The 19,676-nt window shown below is 38.4% G+C and overlaps 1 protein-coding gene across 1 annotated transcript in view; it reads right to left on the minus strand.

The window, feature by feature from the left end:
* Positions 1 to 791: 791 nt before the first annotated feature.
* Positions 792 to 19,676, minus strand: part of PDZRN3 (PDZ domain containing ring finger 3) — a 28,055-nt gene continuing 9,170 nt past the window's right edge. The window contains exons 2-8 of the mRNA XM_031555619.1: positions 16,625 to 16,875; positions 14,150 to 14,237; positions 7,673 to 7,771; positions 6,317 to 6,379; positions 5,311 to 5,412; positions 4,142 to 4,258; positions 792 to 3,237 (exon numbers count right to left, since the gene is read on the minus strand). Coding sequence (XP_031411479.1) covers positions 1,687 to 3,237; positions 4,142 to 4,258; positions 5,311 to 5,412; positions 6,317 to 6,379; positions 7,673 to 7,771; positions 14,150 to 14,237; positions 16,625 to 16,875 — 2,271 coding nt within the window. The 3' untranslated portion in view covers positions 792 to 1,686. The remainder of the gene's footprint in view (positions 3,238 to 4,141; positions 4,259 to 5,310; positions 5,413 to 6,316; positions 6,380 to 7,672; positions 7,772 to 14,149; positions 14,238 to 16,624; positions 16,876 to 19,676) is intronic.

A 19,676-nucleotide genomic window follows, 5' to 3' on the forward strand; every position in this document is an offset into this window, starting at 1 on the left:
AGCACAGGATATGGTAGGCATATAGTCAATGCCAATTCTATGCTAACCCAGAAAAGGAATGGGGAAAAAAGCCCCAAATCTATGGCTTGCTTCTTGATAGCAGACAAAATGGATACTGAGAAGCTGTTAATCTTTTTCTTTCCAACTTTTGCCTATTATCATTCAGGTTATAATTTTGACTCTGAATAGTTACAATGGAAGAGTTCAGAACAGAAATTGATTAAGAGTTTGGAGGAGAATTTTTTAGTGGAAGAAAGCGAAAAGGGAGAGAAGAATCTAGGAGCTATTAATAATGAGTCTAATTTGCTATTTATCCGGAAAAAAAAATCAAGTTTATATCTTAATTCTTATTTAGAAACAGAAAACAAGAAAAGGAGTGAAATATCTCTTTGAAATTCATTTTTTGTCCTTTTCTCCATCTCTTTTAGTTTATAAATTTGTCTATTTTTAATGCAAATCTTTGCTGAAGTTTGTAGGTCAGTTTCATACACCATTAAGATACCATGAAACAAAACAGAAGAGTAGAAGTCCTATTTTTTTCTTGCTTACAGGTCATCCTAAATGCCTTGTGAGGAGAACATCTGCGCTGTTCGATTTTACTCTTCATATTCCTGCTACTTCTCTCTTGCCTCTTCCCTCCCCCTTAAGAAAACCTCAGTGCTGAATCTCCACCAGGTCAGGATCCAGTCCTTCCTCTTAGACTTGACTCTGGCAGCCCAGCCATGGGAGCTATGCTCTAGGGAAGAATGCTCAGCATGACGCAACCGTAAAGGAGTCAAAAAAAATTTAAATCATTTGAAATATAAAACAATAATTTATTTTACTTCATTTTACTTGTTAACATTTGCAGCTAGTGATGATTTAATGAAACAGCTTTTATAATTCAATACGTTCAAATCTATAAAGCAAACGGTAACTACCATGGGCTTTTCAAATTCCACAAACTGTCTTATATAAACAAATCAGCTGTACATGCACATTTTTTTCAAGAGGTTGCAATGTTTGCAAACATGCTTTAAAATCTTTAAAGCTGCAGTATACTTCTCTTTGCTTCAGGCTTTTCAGATGAAACCTATATACTTTCTTTAGAAACCTTAGAAAGAAAAATGCTTAAGTGTTGATGGTAACAATACAAACTGCTGTTTGATAAATGTTAAATATTACAAGAGAATGGCTCTATTAGGAATTCAAGAATTCTGAGTTTAAACCTTGAGCTAAATATAGATAAACAGCACTCAGTGTAGAAGTGACCAACAGCAGAATAGTATCAGAAAATATGATTTCACAAAAAATACCTATGTGCAGTCGCTCTTGTGGGGTTTTGCATCTTTTTAGACAAAGAAGAGCATGGGTACCTTTTTATATGAATATAGTTTAAGCAAATTACCTGTGTAAGTATGGTTACTACATTTCTGATATTTAAACACTTTATGTAAAAGGTAACAAGTAAAAAAGTACAATCAGTATCCCAAAAAGCACTGCTAATATTGCCTCTGGAGGAGCTGGGGTGGGCAAACTTTCCCTCCACTTTATAATGGAGATTCTGGCACCCACAGTCGTAGAGTTCAGTATTTGAACTATAAACTCGATGACTGTATCTTATATACAAAAATCTTGCCACATTGAACGAGGCATTGATTTCTACCCCAATGGTAGCGTTTTATGTACATAATTTAGCAAGGATGATTATACAGTAGTCACTGACAGGAAGGAATTGTACACTCGTGTTCCATCTGGTGACTTTGTTCCATGGGTAAGCAGTTCCTGGATTGTCATCCAGTTGTCGAATATTTTTTTATTTCTTTTCTTCATCATTTTTTTGTGGCTCAGTTCAATGATATTCATCTCTTTCTTTTCTTCTGCACCTTGCTGTTCCTTTAAACAATCCAGCCTGCTCTGCATCATAAACTCACGTCTCCTCCTCTGCTCCTTTGCTTTCACTAAATGCTGCTTCCGCTCCTCCTTACTCCAGTAGCGGCCCATCTTCATTTCACTTATGGCATCATCATCAGTAGTCATCCCACTGCGCTCTTCCTTAATCTTTATGGCTCGTTCTCTCAGCAACCTGTCCCTGACTGGTCTCTTGGTAATGTAGCGGGTTCCATCGCTTCGGACCTTCACTTTCCACTCCATCCTCGGCTCACTCTGGCTTGCACTGAAGTCTTTGCACATACTCACCAGACTCATCTGGCTCTGTGCATATTCCACTGCTGATTTCTGCTGGATCAGCTGCATGTAGCTTTGATAGTGCTGTGCATGAGCAGGAATATGAGCATGCTTATATGGAGAGTGGTGGTATGGGGAGACATAGGAGCCAGAAGGTTTTTGACCATGAGTAGGGCTTTTGCTTCCATCACTGACTTTTCTCTCCTTACATTCCATCTGTTTGCTAGTGTCAGGATCTTTTGCAGTTGAATGGCATTTACCAGTGCTGGATTCATGACTTTCTGAGCCAGCAAATAAATTCTTTTGGGAGACATTATATGCCACTGCTCCCTCATTACCTTGACAGTTGATGCCTTCTGCAGTTCTGCGCAAGGAATTGTCAGGAGAAATCTCGAGTGTGAGCGGAGTGCTTCGGCAGCTTTCACCTGTGTTGTATGCACTCGAGCTATCCTTGTCAGACTTCTCCGGGAGCTCTGTAATGTCTGAGAGCTCATGCCTGCGAACATCGATGCTTGTGTTGTAGTTGCGGAACCCACTGTTATGCAGCATCCAGGGCTCCCGGTACTGATCCTTCAGCTGCTGCATTTTATGAGCTCTCACAATGTTCAGGCACTCTAGCTCAATATTGCGCAGCTCCTCATTCAGCATCTCCAGCTCTTTGTCAACACTTTCTTGGTCACTTTTGCTCATATCCAGAGTGCTGGTATGGTAATACAGGCTGTAAGGGTTGGCAGACTTCACCTGACATTTGAGTTCCAGCAGTTCCCGGAATCGCTCACATTCGTCTACAGGGATGCCAAGGAAGTCGACATCTGTGCAGTCGGCTGAGATAAACGACTCGTTGCTGAACTGCATATCGCCACTTCCAAGAGTGTCATGACTGTATGTCAGCTTCTTCTGGCTCCCTAAAGTGTTAGAGGAAGTGGTGTGATCATCTGCATTGTTTTCTTGCTCAGAGCTCTCATCATTCCGAGTGCTGTCGTCTGTGCGCCCTACGCCACTGTCCTTCTCGTGCTGGTTAGATAAAATAGTGGCTGTGTCGGTGGTACCACCATCTTCCTCGTGCTTCTTCTAACATAAAAACCAAAAGACAAAGAGAAATTATTGCAAGGACAAAATATCTCAGGGTGTCTATTATGTAATAGTTTTCTTAATTGCTACCTGTTACACCTGATGCATTTTGATTTTTAGAAAGCATGGAAATGGTGACCGAAAACACGCCTTGATTTGGATGACCTTTTCAGAAGAACTTGGTCTGATTACAGTTAGAGAGGAACAACACTAGAATCCAAAATTTCAACACGTTTCTTCTGGCATTTAGCTACACAAAATTATCCAGTTCTACTGTGGTGCCAAAATGAGAATATCGCTCTTCCAAAAATGTGGCTCCCACAATGGATGTAGAGTTTTAAAAAACTCCAGACAAAAAATGAGAAACTATTCATGAACTTGTATGACTATGTTGATTGTGGCAGGATAACAGGGAATCCAAGTCCAAATCTGTCTCTCTGCATAAGCTTGCTATGCAAAAACATTTTCTTTGTCTTTCTTGTCAAATATACAGACTTCAGTCATTTGCCTCAGTTGCCCATTTGTATTTTATGGCTTTGGAAGACAGGCAGTTTTTGATATATGTGTGTATGTCAAATAGGGTATTTTATACAGAGAGCAGTAGCTCCCTGCCTCCTTTATTATACTATACTTAGCTTCTACTTTTGTTACTGATCACAGCCAGAATGGCACATCTGTGAGAAGATCATGTTGTCATAATGTCAAAAATGGAAAAGGTAACATTTAAAAATAATTTAGTCCCCAAGAAGTTGTTCGTGGATAGACATATAACCTCTCGATTTTGCAGTAAGTCTTTTTGCTTTGATTGTCTTTTGAGACACTAAACGTATTCAGTCAGGCTCAATATTGGAATATTGAGTGCAATGTGAAGCTTTGACACCATTGCACAACAGAACAGCAGTACCTGCTGAAGCATGCTGGCAGTAAATTGCATTGCCTGGTGGTGCTGCTCCTCTAACATGTCCATGTGCAAGTCATCCAGAAAATCATTTCTGTCATCATCCATCCATCCTTCATCCAGCTATGTGAGAAAGAAGGGAAAAAAAAACCAAACCAAATGTTGTCAAAAGAATGAAAACTTGTAAATTAGGTTCCTTCTTTGTGGAAGGTGATTGGGAAATTTTGACACTCCTTCCTGTGACAGTGCTGCTATGTCCTGTAAGGATGCACACATCTACTGAGTGTGGGCATTGACACTTCTATCTTCCTCCACCTCAAACTTCAACAGCATGGCTTTAACGTCAACAGCCCTTTGCATGAAACCAATACAGTCTTTTTCTCCATGGAAATGCTTCTTAGCATCAGGGCTGTTCTGGTTTGCATGTCATTTGATTAGGATGTATAAAATGCTCCAGGGTGCAAGGCTTAAGTATACCACTTGTAAGGCAGCATGGAGGGCCAGGAGCAAAAATGCTTGCACTGGATATGTGAGTCTTTTTACTCCCAACCTGTCAGCCCCAAGGGAGAGAGCTCAGAAACATGTAGGCTAACAAGACAGTCATGAGCATGACCCCGTGTTTCTGCGTGCATTGGCAAGGGTTGCTTTCCCAGCACATGGAGCAAGAGACAGATCAAACAACAGTGCTGTTTGTTCAGCATCTTTGTTGTGCTAATCCCCACTCCATGAAGGGAGCTGGTACAACCTTTTATTAAGCTGAAGATGCTTCTTGACAGTATTTAACTACATTAAGAGATGGTATTATAAAGGGATAAATAATAGATGTTTTAATGAATGATTTATCAATAGCTGTAGGATTTAGAATTCAGTATGGTCTTCAAAGCCACAGCTTGAAATCATCCAAAGTATCTTGCACTGATAGTTGTAACATACACTGCAGCATACATAAATCACTGAAATTCTTATACATTGAACTGTAATATAATGCATATCTGTAAGTATAATGACTACTGTATTCTATTATTTTATACCACATGTATGTCCAGTCAAACAATTTAATATGGTTTTAGATAGATTTGGTGGATTTATTTCAGTTAAAATTCTTCAATGGTAAATACTTTCTACAAAACAGCAAGTCTTTTAATTAAGACTTTATTTATTTAATACTACAGTACCTGAATTTCTGGTCTTGCAACAAGTAAGGAGATATTCTTGCTCTCTTCACTGGTGAGAAGTGCTACGGCTTCTTCTCGGTTCTGTACCTCTATGCCATTGATCTTTAAAGGAAAGAGCAACAGAATGACATCCTTTCACACAGATATTTAAATACTGCCATAGTCAGCTCTAGAGGGCTGCATGGCTGGATAGATCCCAGTGCAGTACAAGCCAGAGAGCTTGAATCAACAGCCATGTTGTTTAGGTAATTGTCAAGCAATGGATGCATGAAGCTGTTCCAAAGCTGTGCGGATGATGCACAGAGCTTGTTATGAGAACAGAAACTAGACTGGGAGCAGAGTCAGCTCCTGTGGGTAGAAAGGAACGTCCTCATATGGGACAGGTGAAGCTATGAACACCATCCCCAAAGATTACATGGGATGTGGATGTCTACATGCTTTAGTCTCTGTGTAGGAGATAGACCACTTCCATCAAAATCCCTATGGTGTAAGATTGCACTGCTGTCCTTCTGGCATGCAGAAGTGGGTGTTCAGCCTGCAGTGTTAGACACCCTGTTCATGAGGCTGTCCACTGAGATTCTGCATGTAGGGTCAGAATGGATTTTTTTTGTGGTAGAAGGAAAAGTTCAAGGTGTATCAGAATATGTGCTGTAAACAGATGGAATCTACTGACAAAATCCTCAGCCTGTAGACCAGGCTAGTATACAGCTTTACCTGGCCAGGAATATCAAAATTTGACTGATACATAGCAGACGAAATTCAGTTGTCTTCAGAAAGTTAAAAGGGACTATAAGAATGTTGAAAGGAACTTTATGAGCAACCTGTCTAGTGCAAACTGTCTGTCCACGGCAGGGGAACTGGATGATCTTTAAGGTTCGTTCCAATCCAAACCATTCTACCATTTTAAAGGAGTGATTTGTAAAAATGACACTGAAATGAAGATGTGGAATTAAAATGGTTGCAGCAGTAGGTTATAGTGTGTTACTTTCAACCTATACACACATACTTGAATAATGCGATCCCCTTCTCGAAGTCGACCATCTTTTGCAGCAATACTGTTGGGATCGATCTACAAAATAAGAGAACTGTAAGCATTTTGGAGATTTTAGGCCTCAGCCTCTTACTTCCCAGCGTAACCCCAGCATTAGTAAGATGACTCATGGTAAGCCACTGTGCCTGTCATTGCTGCTACATAGTTGTTGCATCTTGTTAGTGATTACAGGACTTTTCCTTGCTTATGGAAGACAAAATGAAATGCAGGTTAATATGCCAAAGTCAAAACCAAAACACTACTTCCCAAGAGATGTCTTCAGGGACTGTAGGTTTATCATGTTTGCATGATATTTAGTTACCTCATAATTTAACATTTTGCTTTACAGCACATTACTCTAATTAGAACCTAAAGATTTTGCCTACAGAGCAGGAAGGATTATAACCTAAGTGATGCATTCTAAAGGAACAGTTTAGACTTAGCTGATTTTTCCTCCCCAAACTGCTGTTGTGAAGTTTGAAATTGATCCGTGTGGTAAAAAGATTCTATAAAATGCTAACTATTTTATGAAAGGAAGCAAAGAGAGACAAATGAGCCCCAAATCTTTGCAAATAAACATGTAGATTTCTTTTTCTTCATTTAAACTATTTCTGGAATAACCGAGAACAAAAATAAAAGACAGAATGTATTACAAATCCTCTGAAAACGTCATCTGAAATTGAATGTTGAGAATATGTTAGGGAAAAATGAACACTAAATGTCAATATAACAGAAGCTGTTAGCCACACAAAAAGAGTTCTTATAAATTATAAGAGATAATCAGACATTGCAAAGTCCATGTCTTTCTGTGATGCAATGGAAAAGAAGCAATGTTTAATGTGAAATGTTTCTACAGGTAGAACTCAGGTATTTTTAATGAGTGTAAGTCTTGAGTACAACACATATTTGGTGTTTGTACAGACTGAAATAGGGTAACATCACAGCTCTCTTCTCTAGACTTCAGAACAGGGAACATGCATACAAATAACAAAGGCAAGCATTTGTTCTGGGGTAGTTAATAATGTTCAATACTGGAGAAACTGTCAATTTAACATTGCTTTCCAAGTGAATAAAGAGCCTTCTGAAGGCTGTGTGTTTGTTTTTTTCCACTGTATTTCTAAAGATTTCTCACTGAAGTCAGTGGGAGTTGGACTTCAATGGAACAGGATTTCACTCAGTTTGAAGAAAAGGAAAAATAATTAGATTTCTTCCAATTATTACTTTCTAGCTGTTGTTTCAATATGGTACAAATAGAAGCAAGGAGTTGTCTTAAATATCTAGCGCTGCAGTTTAAAAGACAAATTTTATCTTAGGGGATCAGCCCAATCGTACCTCGCTCACATAAATACCAGTGTCATCTTCATCATCCGTTCTGTAACACACTGTAAGACCAAGCTTGTCCTGGCTGTTCACTCTGTGCAAATCTACTTCCTGAGGTTAAAAAAAAAAGAAAAAAGAAAAGAAAAGAAAAGAAAAGAAAGAAAGAAAAGACAGTGAGATACTTGTGATAGATGGAAGCTATTTTTCAAATACAATGAAAATATTTTGCGTAAGTGATATAGTGGATGTCTTCTCATTTTACTGTGTAGGCTAGCTTAACTTACTGAGCAAAACGTGATTATATGCATACAATCAATACTTCGGGCATTTTTGGCCCCTCTATCAATACACTGTCATTTTGAAAACAGACCTTTTATTGATCTTAGAGAAAAAAAATTACCTGTATTTCATATAGAGGTAAGACTTCAAATATTATAATGCTTATGAAGTATGATTTCATTATTTGCCACAACTGATCTACATATTTTCTTATAAGCAGGGATTTTTTTCTGTCTCTTCAGAGGAAAAAAGATAACATTCTTTTACCTTAACTTGTATAATTTTTATGAAGTGATGTAATAAGTTTCTCATACGTGTGATTGAAGATGAATATATGGTTATCAAAGCATTTGGTACTGGTAAGAGAAATACACTAAGTGCCTCAATATCTTGCAAAAGTGTCATGTGAGTAGGTTGTGATTTTACCATTCCAGGGCTCTGCGGTGGTCATGTTGGTCTTGGAGACATTTAAGCCATCTTAATACATGGTTTTCCCCAGGACTTTTTGCCACAAGGATTTCATCTGGGTTGTTTTCTCCTACATTTGCTCCTGGTTTGTATAAAAGTGTTGCAAGACGTTCACCAAGCTGTGGGATGCTCCTGTGTAAACATCTCTGTTTTCCTCCCTTCTGAAGGACGTCCCAAGAACCAAGGGAGCCTAACACACTTAACCATCTTACTGTGACTGCTGCATCGTCTCTTCCACAGGGAGAAAGGCTGGTTTGCACCAGCTAGAGAAGGAGTAACAAGTTGTGGTTTTTTTTTTACTCTACTCTCTGTGGAGAGCAAGGCTTTGAAAAGGGCCTTCCTTCTCTGCAGCTTAAACCTGGCTATGGGACTTCAGCCCCATTGCAGTGAAGGGATGGAGTGGGGCCAGGCAGACAGGGCAAAGGGACCTGTGCTAAGAAGGGGGAACAGCCGCTGTGTGAGTTGAGGGCTGTCCCTGCCAAGGGCAGACCTTGCTATGCTCGGGGTGCATCCAGCTTGGACCTTGCGTTCCTGTGAAAAGTCCTGCTAACAGGATTCATTATTTCTGAGCGTCTCTTCTGTTTTGACCTGCGCTGTGCCATTTGTAAGGGCAAGATAATAAAACAAGCTGATATGAATAATTTATTGGCATGTCAAGATGACAGCTGCCAAGATCAGCAATCTCATGTTATTTACTTGTCAACATGTGTAATTTCTTTTTTTTCAAGAAGCATTGCTGTAAATGTCAGTGACATTTCAGATGGTATTCAAATGGTTTCAATCAATAGTATCCATGGTGAGCTGCTGCTCTTTTTCTCTTTTTCACTCTCTTTTGTTAAACACTGGATGAACACAATGCTTTAATAGTTTTTTTGTTTTGTTTTGTTTTTTAAAGATTTCTAAGCTTTGGGGGATTTCTAGAGAGGAGGCAAAAAATTTTCAGTAGAAGTGAGACAAAATAAACTTGATTCCAGCCTTAGTTGATGTGATTAATCCTTGGAAGTACCATTGCAGCTAACTCATTTATTCTGGATGCAATCAGGCTGTGATCTAGAGATGAGGTGAGAACGTGTTGAATTGGACATAATTCAGGCATATTTCCTGCTTGCTTTAACAAAAAGACTTCATGTTTTGAGGAAAGTTTTCATACAGTTTAGTTGTTTGAAAATGAAATAACTGAGAAATTAGTGTAATAGCTCACTGCTGTTTGTTATGCTGGTACTGAAAACATATATACTGTGTTTAAAAAAAAAATAATTATATATATATATGGCAGTTTTGGTCATATTTGAAACAGATCCTATGTAAGCATGCACACTTGCTAGCACTTCTTGGAGTGCAGGCAGCAAGGTAGTAGCTTTGTTCTTCCTTCTGCCCTTCAGCATGTTTTAATAACAATAGATGTTTTTCCAACAGTACACAAGTATGAAGAGTACTGTGATAATTAAAAAATAAGTAAGAGTCTATATTTAAAGTAAACTTTCTCTGACATCTTTAATACACTGAAAGGTAATAAATGATCTAGTGTATTAAATAGTATATATTTTAAAAAGAGAACAGACACGTATGCTTTAAAAACAAGCTCACAAATAAAGCACCCAAAAGCTAAAGCAAACAGAATACTCTTAGAGCAGGTGTTTAGAATCTCAATTTTTATGAATAATTTGTTGACATTCTTACCCTTGGGTACAATCCCTCTAGTCCTTGGCAGGAATGGAATAACTTGGTTTGATGCTGCCCAAATAAGATAATTTTGTGTACTTAGTGGTAGGAACAGCTGCTGTCTATGGGTCTTTGCATCAATAAAGTTTTAATATAATTAAATTGAAATTTTTGAGAGATGAAAGTATGCAATTCCAGTTGGAATTGAAGAATCAACTCCAGCATCTTCCAAGCAAAAGTTATTTCCCTTGTTCGGGGTGGAATCTGTACAACGTATACATGAAAAGGAAAAACAGAACAGAAAATTGGCACCTGCAAGTACAGATATTGTGGTAGCTTGAGTAATTGCACTAGGAATTAATTAAGCTCTAGGAATTAATGTGGACCTAAAGAACTTTGAAGGTTTATGTCTGGACAATGCCATTGGACTTGCCGTGTCTTCCTCCTCTCTCTGCTGCTCTGCCCTGCTGGACAGCCCAGGGCCCAAGTGTGTGAGCCTGCAGTGCTGTGTGCTCCTGCTGCAGAAGCAGCCACTGCATGCACAGCAGTGCCTGGCCTGCTTCCAAAGCCCTGCTAGGCACCTGCTCATTCAGTTTGTGCAGGCATGCTGCACAGGCAGGAGATGAAAGAATATTTAGTGCTCAGCCAGGGCTCAGATGCTGTGGTAATGAACGCTTTATGAAATGCATCAGCCACCTACAATGAGGAAGGGGCATCCTGAAGTGTCCCAGCACCTGGTCTAGATCTGCACAAATTAGTTAGCAGACTATGCTGGTATGGACAAAATGTGTCAGTATCAAGGGATGTGTTAAAATGATAATTGTGAAAATCTCACATATGGTGTAAGTTTTACACAAATACTTTCAATCTTTTGCTGCTTTATGCCAGGTTAAAGTGAGATTTTGAGAGATGTTTGAGAAAAACAAGCTTGCACAGGAGATTTGTTTGAAAAATTACTAGCTCCATGTGAAAAGCAGGGCCAAGGAGGGCTCAAAGTGCTTGCTGCTTAAATCCACATGGCATTTGGAGAAGGCAGGAGGAAATAGATGTGCACTGTGGCATTATACCTGCAACTGTCCATAATAATAGATTAGGATAAGTAGTAATAGTAAATTAACCTCTGTAAACTCAAGAAAGCCTTCATGTGCAACAGATTATTGGATTATTGTACTGGTGATTTAAAATTATGACATGCTTGTGTATTTATAAAGATCCAAGTCCTTTTTCTAACAAGACAAAAATGAAAGTAGAAAATTGGAAGGAATGGCAGTAATGGATAAAAAAAAGAAAATAGTGCAAATGTTCAGAAAGTACTGTCCAAAGTTTGCACAGAAGTACTCCGTCCTTTGTCTCTCTCTGTAAAAAGTGGTTCTTTTTTTTTTTTCCTGAGCTGACTTCTGAGATACCTGCTGAGCAGGGCCCACTTTTCAGCACAGTCATTGCTAAGGTGTGAGAGCACATTTCTGTCCTCCTGGCATCAGGGCTGTGCCTGCAGTGGGGGGAGAGTGGTCGCAGCCCTTTGGAATAGGCATGAGGTCAGTGGCAAAGAGCCAACTAAAAAAGCAACTTCAGCTTTTAAAATGAAGAGTTCATGTATGTTCAAGATGGAGTGAGAGCAGGAGAAAGGAGATTTTCTAGATGCTAGCAAATGTTTCGTGTTGCCTTTCATCTCCAAGCTGTGCTGTCAACTCTGATGAGCTCAGTTCTCTGCTCAGAAAGAACAGAGTTGGATATAGGCGTAGGGTAAAGGACAAAGTCAGATGTGAGAGAACAAGTGTCCTTTTAGATTTAGAATGTTCTCTTTTGTAATCTGAGAAAATTAGCTCACTGAGAAGTCCCTCACTTAGGCTGTATGGTTGTTTGAATAAACATATTAATGCATAATGCTGCTGGGGAAGCCTGCAGTAGCATTATTCTTCCTTTATGAACCCAAAGTGACTTCTGGATGCGCCTCTGTGAAAAATGAATGTACTTTAATTTGCAATTGAATCCAGAAATAGAATAGAATTCAAGATTTAGACCTCCTTTCCTGGTGGCATGTAAACTTAAAGAAAAGGGAAATAATATTTGCTTATTTTAGTAGTAGGAAATATATTAGCAGTTACCTCCAAATCCTCAATTTTTAGATACATATTGAGAGAGAGAACTGAGAACACAATTTTGGTGTCTTGGCAATACTGCCAGCATAAATTCCTTCCTGAGAGTTATTTACATTAGAAGCTTGTTGTGAAACAGTATTTCACTGTTTTGTGCTTTGTTTACTTGGTACAAATCACTAACCACTCAGCTGTAGACCATAAAAGTTTGGATGAGGAGCTGCTGATTTAAATTCAAAGCACGTTTTATGGGCACAGAAACCCATAGGGCTGACTTGATGGCTTTCTTACTTTAGGCATTCTTGCTGCAGTCAATGAAACAGTGCCTCTGTGGTCCTTTAAAACATATCTATCAAAAGGCAAAACAAAAAAGCAACTAGCCAGTTGAGTCCCTGTTAGCACTTTGACCTTACCATTGATCATAGTCACTACAATTTGAACAGGAATCTTTAGTGGTTTTTAAGAAATACTATTAGGCTACAGAGACTTTTCTAACGTTCATCCCCCTGTGCTACTGAGCTGATCGCCTTTTACCATCAAGCACTATATCAATGTCAAAATTATTAATGTTGTGGTTTAAGCCATATTAATGTCTGGCTACTGAAGTGCATGTGTTTAAACTGTTTTCAGCTCAACTGGTTGACCTTCTAATGGAAGCAATATGATTTATCTACAATATTAGATTTCCTAAAAGATAGATTTTGAAAAGACACTAACAGAAAATACTAATTTGTTCTATGTTTTCCCTTAAGACTGGATTTGTTTTCCTTTTTATTTAAGAAAAAAAAAAAAGGCATTTCTTTAAAAGAAAGGCCCTTGAAGTCTGCTGAACAGGGTTTGTTTTGCTGACACTCTGATTTTATCCTGACTTCTATTTGGGTTTGTATACAGAGATGAATTACTACCAGATCTGCAGAATTTGAAGACAGCTTGCAAACTTTTTATGGGGATTGAGATCTTGATTCTGCAAACACTTTTATAGAGGGGAACAACTTCATGCTCATAGAATGACTGAACTTTGCTTCTGTTGAAGCTGTTGATAAATCTGTCACTGATTTAAACAGGACTATAGATAGATTGCCATCACATGCTTTGACAGCTTCTGCAGCAGGACCAAGATCTAAGAAATCAGATGTGCGAGCAAGCCAGGAGTCATCTAGTCACTTACTGTTAATGACGAACGTATTTTCTGGATCAAATATCACTGGAAGTATTTAGAAGTACTGAGATACTTTGCTGCTATTTATTATAAATTATGAAAAGCATTTCAGTGGGCCAGTGCTGTTTAAGTAGATGCAGAAGCAGGGCCTCCAATCCGTATGTTGTACTCTGAGTGGATGGGAACGAGTTATAAAAAGCTAAGAATGAGAAAACTGAAAAAAAATCTTCTGATGGGACATGCAAATATGAAAACCACAAGTGAATTTTAAAGATGTGGCAGGCAAATGAACTTGGATATCTTCATGATGGGCCTATAATTTTATATGTATCCTCATGTAACTTTAGTAATGAAAAAGGAGGGAATAGCTTAGTATAATGTCAGATTATGTTTTCTTGTAAACATAAAATATTTCTGAGTAATATGATTGAGAATGTCTGTTTCTCAGCTGGGAAACATTTAAGGGAAACACATGGTTTTTTACGGTGACTGTGTGGAATAGGTCCTGCCACTGAGCTAACCAGGAAAACCTTTGAGATTTCTAGAAAATCTAAATCAGCACAGTTATAGAGAAATTACCTGATGGAACTAAGGAATTCATTATTTATGTTAGTTAGCTGAAGACCTAGCTCATCACTCCATGGCACATTGTTAAATACATGCTAAAGGTATCAGTAAGGTTTGCAACCTGCAAAGTAACCAAGATGCAATGTTATTAAAAATAACTGCTTTGAAATGGTCTTTTCACTTTATACAGGATATAAAGACCAGGACATCCACATGTTAGGCTTTCAGTAAATGAACTGGTTACTGAACATTAAGTACCTCCAGTTCTAACTCATCCCGGTCCATTTCTTGATGGATTCCTCCCATGTAGTCATTTGGGTCATAGTATTCATGTACTGATGGATGACTGGAGAAAAAAAAATATTTGTTACAATAGCACTCAGTTCTATAGCTTGCACAGCAATGCATTCCAAGCTTATAGCAACTCATCATGAAACAGAAAGACTAACAACCAAACCATGAAGGTACACACAGTTAATTATATACACTATACCATTTATACCAATAAATGTATTAGACAGTATGTTACATGTATTGCAAGATGAATCAAACATTTGACACCTGATGATGAATGAGGGATTTGTAAAAGAGTCTTAACGTTTGTATTAGTGACTTTTCCTCAAATGTAAGGCTAACCTGGAGAAAAATACAGAGAGAATGGTGGCAAAGTAGGAAGAAATACTAAATTATTTATTCATGAGCTCGGTTATTTGCAGAGATGTATATAAAATCATCATTGCCTACTGGTAGTTTTTCTTTGCCTTGAAGACAGAAAATCATATTAAGTATTTTAAAAATAATATGCCACCCAACTATTTTGATTTAAATCAACAGCATTTTGTTGACTGACTTGAATACAACAGGCTGTGCATAGTGATTTAAATGCTATTTAAATATGCACCACTCTATTCATACTGCCATTCACTACTGGCATTGTGCTTTTTACATCTTGAGCTCTCCAACAGCTTTGCTGTCTACATGGCAAGTTTAAGCAGTATGATTCTTTTGTGATCACTCTTTTATATGCTGCAATTTTATTTCTCCTTTCAATTCTCTTAACTAGATACATGTTTCTCTATATGTGTGATAGTATTTAAATAACAGCATCTGCTAACTGGTTAAGTTACATAATTCACTAAACACAGGTTACGTTCATTTGAATGGAATTTGGAAAAATAACAGGAAGTATTAAGGAAGCATAAAGCACATCCTCGGAAACTTGCATTACTCTTTGCTTTTACACACTGGATAACAGCACAGTTTAATAGCAGTCTGACTGCCCTTGTATGCAGGATAGCAGTGAGGCAGGCTACCAACATCCAAAGCTCAAAGTAAGGCCAACAGTTGGAACCTGTGCCTAATGATTGAGGGGCAGTGAGGCTACATGGCAGGACAGAGCTGGCATTATGTAAGTACATTTCAATGGAATTTTCATGAATTAATCTTTGCCATGTTTCTGCGTGTTTGGTTTTGTAGTTGAAAAGTGGCAGGTAGTTGACTGAGGTACTGAAAGCTCCTCTTGCAAAAATATTTGAGAGGTGCCCTAAGAACATGGGACCTCTGCTCTAATCCCTATTTCCTGTTCACTGCATACAAGCTCAAGTTTAGCTTTGTCAAGCATTTAAGTTAAAACATGCAGCTGTGCTTGAATTTTCAATGGATGACAATAGGTAGCAATGCAGTAATATTTGACTGAACCATCTTTCACGTAATCAGCACTGAGAGCCACAAGAGGAATAGACTGCACACAGAAGACCAGTTCGTGGCTGAACACGTAGATGTTAGCATGCCATACGAGTCACTTTGGAGCTATACAAGATTGGTGCCTGTCTGCAGTCAAACTCTACTTGCTAGGAGTGCTGACAGTGCTGTCCGGAGAGGCGTGCCGGTGTGTCTGAGCTGTGTTCACCACTCAGGCTCTCAATGGAGTTCCTGTTCAGAGCCATACTGCACAGGCAGGACATGAGCACGTTGGCACAGCTTCTCACCCCAAACAGAGTTGTCTCAAAACCTGGTATTGCTGCGGACTGATCAGATCACAGTCTGAGACAACACAACAACTGAGGCATTCAGCACATTTCAATTACTTTTTCCATTGGGGAGGTATGTGGCAAGACAGGCAATTTGCATGGACTCCTTGGGGAGCTCTTTTCCTCTTGAACAGCATGTGAGGGCGTGGTGTGTGTGCACCAGGAGATAATTGTCATTTTTATTTGTACGTACAAAACATCAAGCTCCCATTAACAATAATTAAAATTTGATTCTAAAACATCCATGACAGCACTGGTAAGTAATTTTAGTCCTAGAAAATAATTTATTTGAGTAACATCGCTGCAGGGTTATAATAAAGTAATTAATACACTGGAACAGAACGTAGCGACTCTTAGCATTATACAATTTATGGCAGCCATAAAAAATAAAGTTAAAACATAAGCAACCCAAAGAGGCAATGAGAGGAATTACAAGAAGCAATAACTTTATCCATCAAACGCCAAAAAAAATGAGCTTTATGAGGCTGTGTTGTGACTCAGTGGCATTACTCATGTGAGTAATAGCTTGGTAATGTGTAGAGAAAGTGAAAGTGTTTTGAATTATGAACCAATGTTATATGAATCTTGGCTATATCTGGGAGCACACAACCACCAGCAAATAAAGGTATGTTTGTGAACTACTTCTAACATGCCATGTTAAGGAATGCAAGGATTTTCAAGTGCTTCACAAACAGTTACTTACTCTTCAGGTAGGAGGTATGGGTCCAGCACCGAGACGGGTGGGGTAGGCGAGCCCATCTTGCTTAGAGCCATGATGTGTTCAAAAGTGATATCTGTCTGAGTGCCCACATCCACCAGCTGAGACTCAGGAGCAGTGAAGATCTTGGTGCGTGGAGTTCTCCTCAGGACCTGCACCACGATGGGCTCCTTGGCTGTTTTGAATGCTTCCACTGCCTGCTCATGCGTTGCTTTAGATAAATCCTTCCCATTGACCTGTGGGAGAAAAGAAAGCAAAACAATGTGAGGAATAGTCAAAGAGTGAAAAGTAGCTTTGTTGTTGCTGGCTGTTAGAGGAAAAGACTGAGTTTCCACCTAAATACTCATATAGCAAGTACTAGGAATGATTTATGCAATGTTATGCATCTCTCTTTTTCACCTATCACTGGAATCACTTTACAAATCCTGTGCTCTGCTTTTAAATTTAATTAGCAGATTTTATGGGGATCACTCTGAACTAAAGTACAAACCAGTATCTCATTTATTTCTTGAAGATTAGAAATCTCTCAGCCCTCGTTCAAACAAAATAAGTTATTGATTCTCCTGTAATTTTTCTGCTTTTGTTTGTTTGTTTGTTTGTTTGTTTTTTAATCATTTAATCTTGTTACTGAACTATTGGGACAAAAATTGCTATTACAGAATTAGGTATCAGTGTATTTCTGTGTATGTTAAATACTTTTTCAGGTGAGACATGATGGTCATACGCTAAGATGGAGATTTCTTTGGGAGTGTGGTTTGTTCAGACATCTGAAAATGTGGAAGGTCTCAGGGCTCATTTACAAAGAGTTATGCTACAGAAATAGTAGGATTTTACCATCTTTTAACCTGCCAACTGTTGTCATTTTAACACAGATTTAAAGAAACAATTAAAGAAAAGCTGCTCAGAGCAATTTTAGTGAAAGCTGAATAGTAACATTACGATCCCCCAGCAGCATGCTACTTTCATACAGTTGTTACGTTCTTTGGACCGAGGCGAGTTTTGGCTCACATGCAGACACAAAATACAATTCAGAGTTTGAAAGCTCTCCTAGCAGTGAGAGTGAGGATCCCTATCATAGCAACCCTCACCTTATGAATAATGTCTTATATTGTTCTCTTTCCAGCCAGAAACTATTTACTTGATAAATTGCATTGCTGTATCTATCGGAGGTGGGGGCTGCACAGTGGAAACTCCTGCCTTCTGATGGAAGTGCTGGGTTTCTCAGGTCCAAGAGTAGCATATTTTTTCCAAGGAGTAAGACGAGTGGGTATAAATACAGAGCCAGGTATTAATAGTGGCTACTTTGTCATTTAATTATTTCCATAAATGTGCTGAAATGTGCTAATGTGGTGACAATGTCACATTAGTTTCTTGAATATGATTTAAAACACTAAAATAAATGTCCAGATTCTGCTGCGTGTGTATCAGATAGCATTAGTTCATACTGCAATCTGCCATGTTTAGTCCCTCCCAAGTAAGTGGGGCAGCTTACAGAGTACCATCACTCAGTGCAGTAACTGAATTGAGCCCATACTTCAACTATTGCTTGCAGCAAAAAGCTGGGCAATAATAAAGAGGGTTAACTTGAGTGCAGAATCGATTGAAAGGGCTAAATCTCCTCTGAATTACCTCGACCACATAACACTTATTACGCTGTCATCTTTGCTTTATCTTAGACAAAGACACCAGTTTTTTTGTAGAGCCAGCTGAGAATGGAAGATGTTGGCCTTGCATTTGCATTCTACAAACAGTTGTATTGACCACAATTGCTCACAGTAATGCTTAACGTGTAAAGTTTGGCCCGGTCAAATTAGATATCATTAACTCGCCCAATCAAGCAGATTACTTTAAAACAATTTGTACAGCTATAAAATTAAGTACACTGTAATGTTTTCGCTGGAAAAAGGAAATGCTGATTATGGTTCCAGTTTTATTATTTGCCACAAATTAAATTTCACTGTGTGCATCCTAATTCTTTTGGTATAACTAAGTATATTGTGCCATCAAAATAAAAGAATCCAAAATTGCAGCAAGCATAATTTTCTCCAGAAATGTGCTAAAATAACTCTTGAGCAAAAAACTTTTTATGTGAGCTGCTTTCCATGTCTTTATGTTAAAGTCTGGTAAAATCATGCACAGGATAGCTTTCCAATTTATTCCCTAGTATTGAAAGTAACCTGGATTCCAAGCATTTTAGGAGAGGTCTGTTGAGATTCCTTAGGACGCTTCCTGCTCCAAATCTGTGGACTGGTATCCCCTTTGTGCTTCTGTATGTGATTGCTGTGTAAATGATCAAACTTCAAAATCAGCTGACAAAAGGTAGGAACGAGGCAGTAGTTTTATTGTATCAGAAGTTATTATTGTATGAGTTATTTCCAAGTATTTCTGTGATGTATGGCAGTATCCTCATCATACTAGGCAACATTCTCTGGCCAGAAGCTGTTCACACAGAATGGTTTCTGGTCAGTCTGTGGATCTCTTATGATGGACTGACTCCTTAATTCACAATGGGTAGAATCCTTTTAGCTCTGCAGGTTTTTGTTTCCATCTGCATTTAGTTGTAGGCAATATGGTGTATATTATTATATTTGATTTACTGAGAACTGTACTAACAAAATAAGGGTTAATGGATTGCACAGAGCTATCACTCTTAACCATTCAGATTCCAAATGAAGAATGATGGAAGAGGAAGCAATGATGGAAAAATATGCTTTAAAGCAATTTGCAGTTGGGAAATTATTCTGCTCCAGATTAGGCCCTTAGAAGAATGGTGCAAAGTGACACACTGTACACTAAATCTGAGCATTGAATAGTTTATGTGTTTTTTTTTAAAATTACTTTTATTTCCTATTCCAGCACAATAATAACACTTTTTTTTTGTTGTAGAGACATGAGGAAGGGAGTGCTACATTTGGGTAATAAAAACTAGTAATCCTTAAGTCTTCTTATGTATACATAGCCAGTGTGCTTTTGTCCATGTGGAATTAGTACTTGAGGCTAATTTTGAGTTCTTTTGAAACATAAGCCAATAGATCAG

This window comes from Meleagris gallopavo, chromosome 14 (assembly GCF_000146605.3).
Source record: "Meleagris gallopavo isolate NT-WF06-2002-E0010 breed Aviagen turkey brand Nicholas breeding stock chromosome 14, Turkey_5.1, whole genome shotgun sequence".
Lineage (NCBI taxonomy): Eukaryota > Metazoa > Chordata > Aves > Galliformes > Phasianidae > Meleagris > Meleagris gallopavo.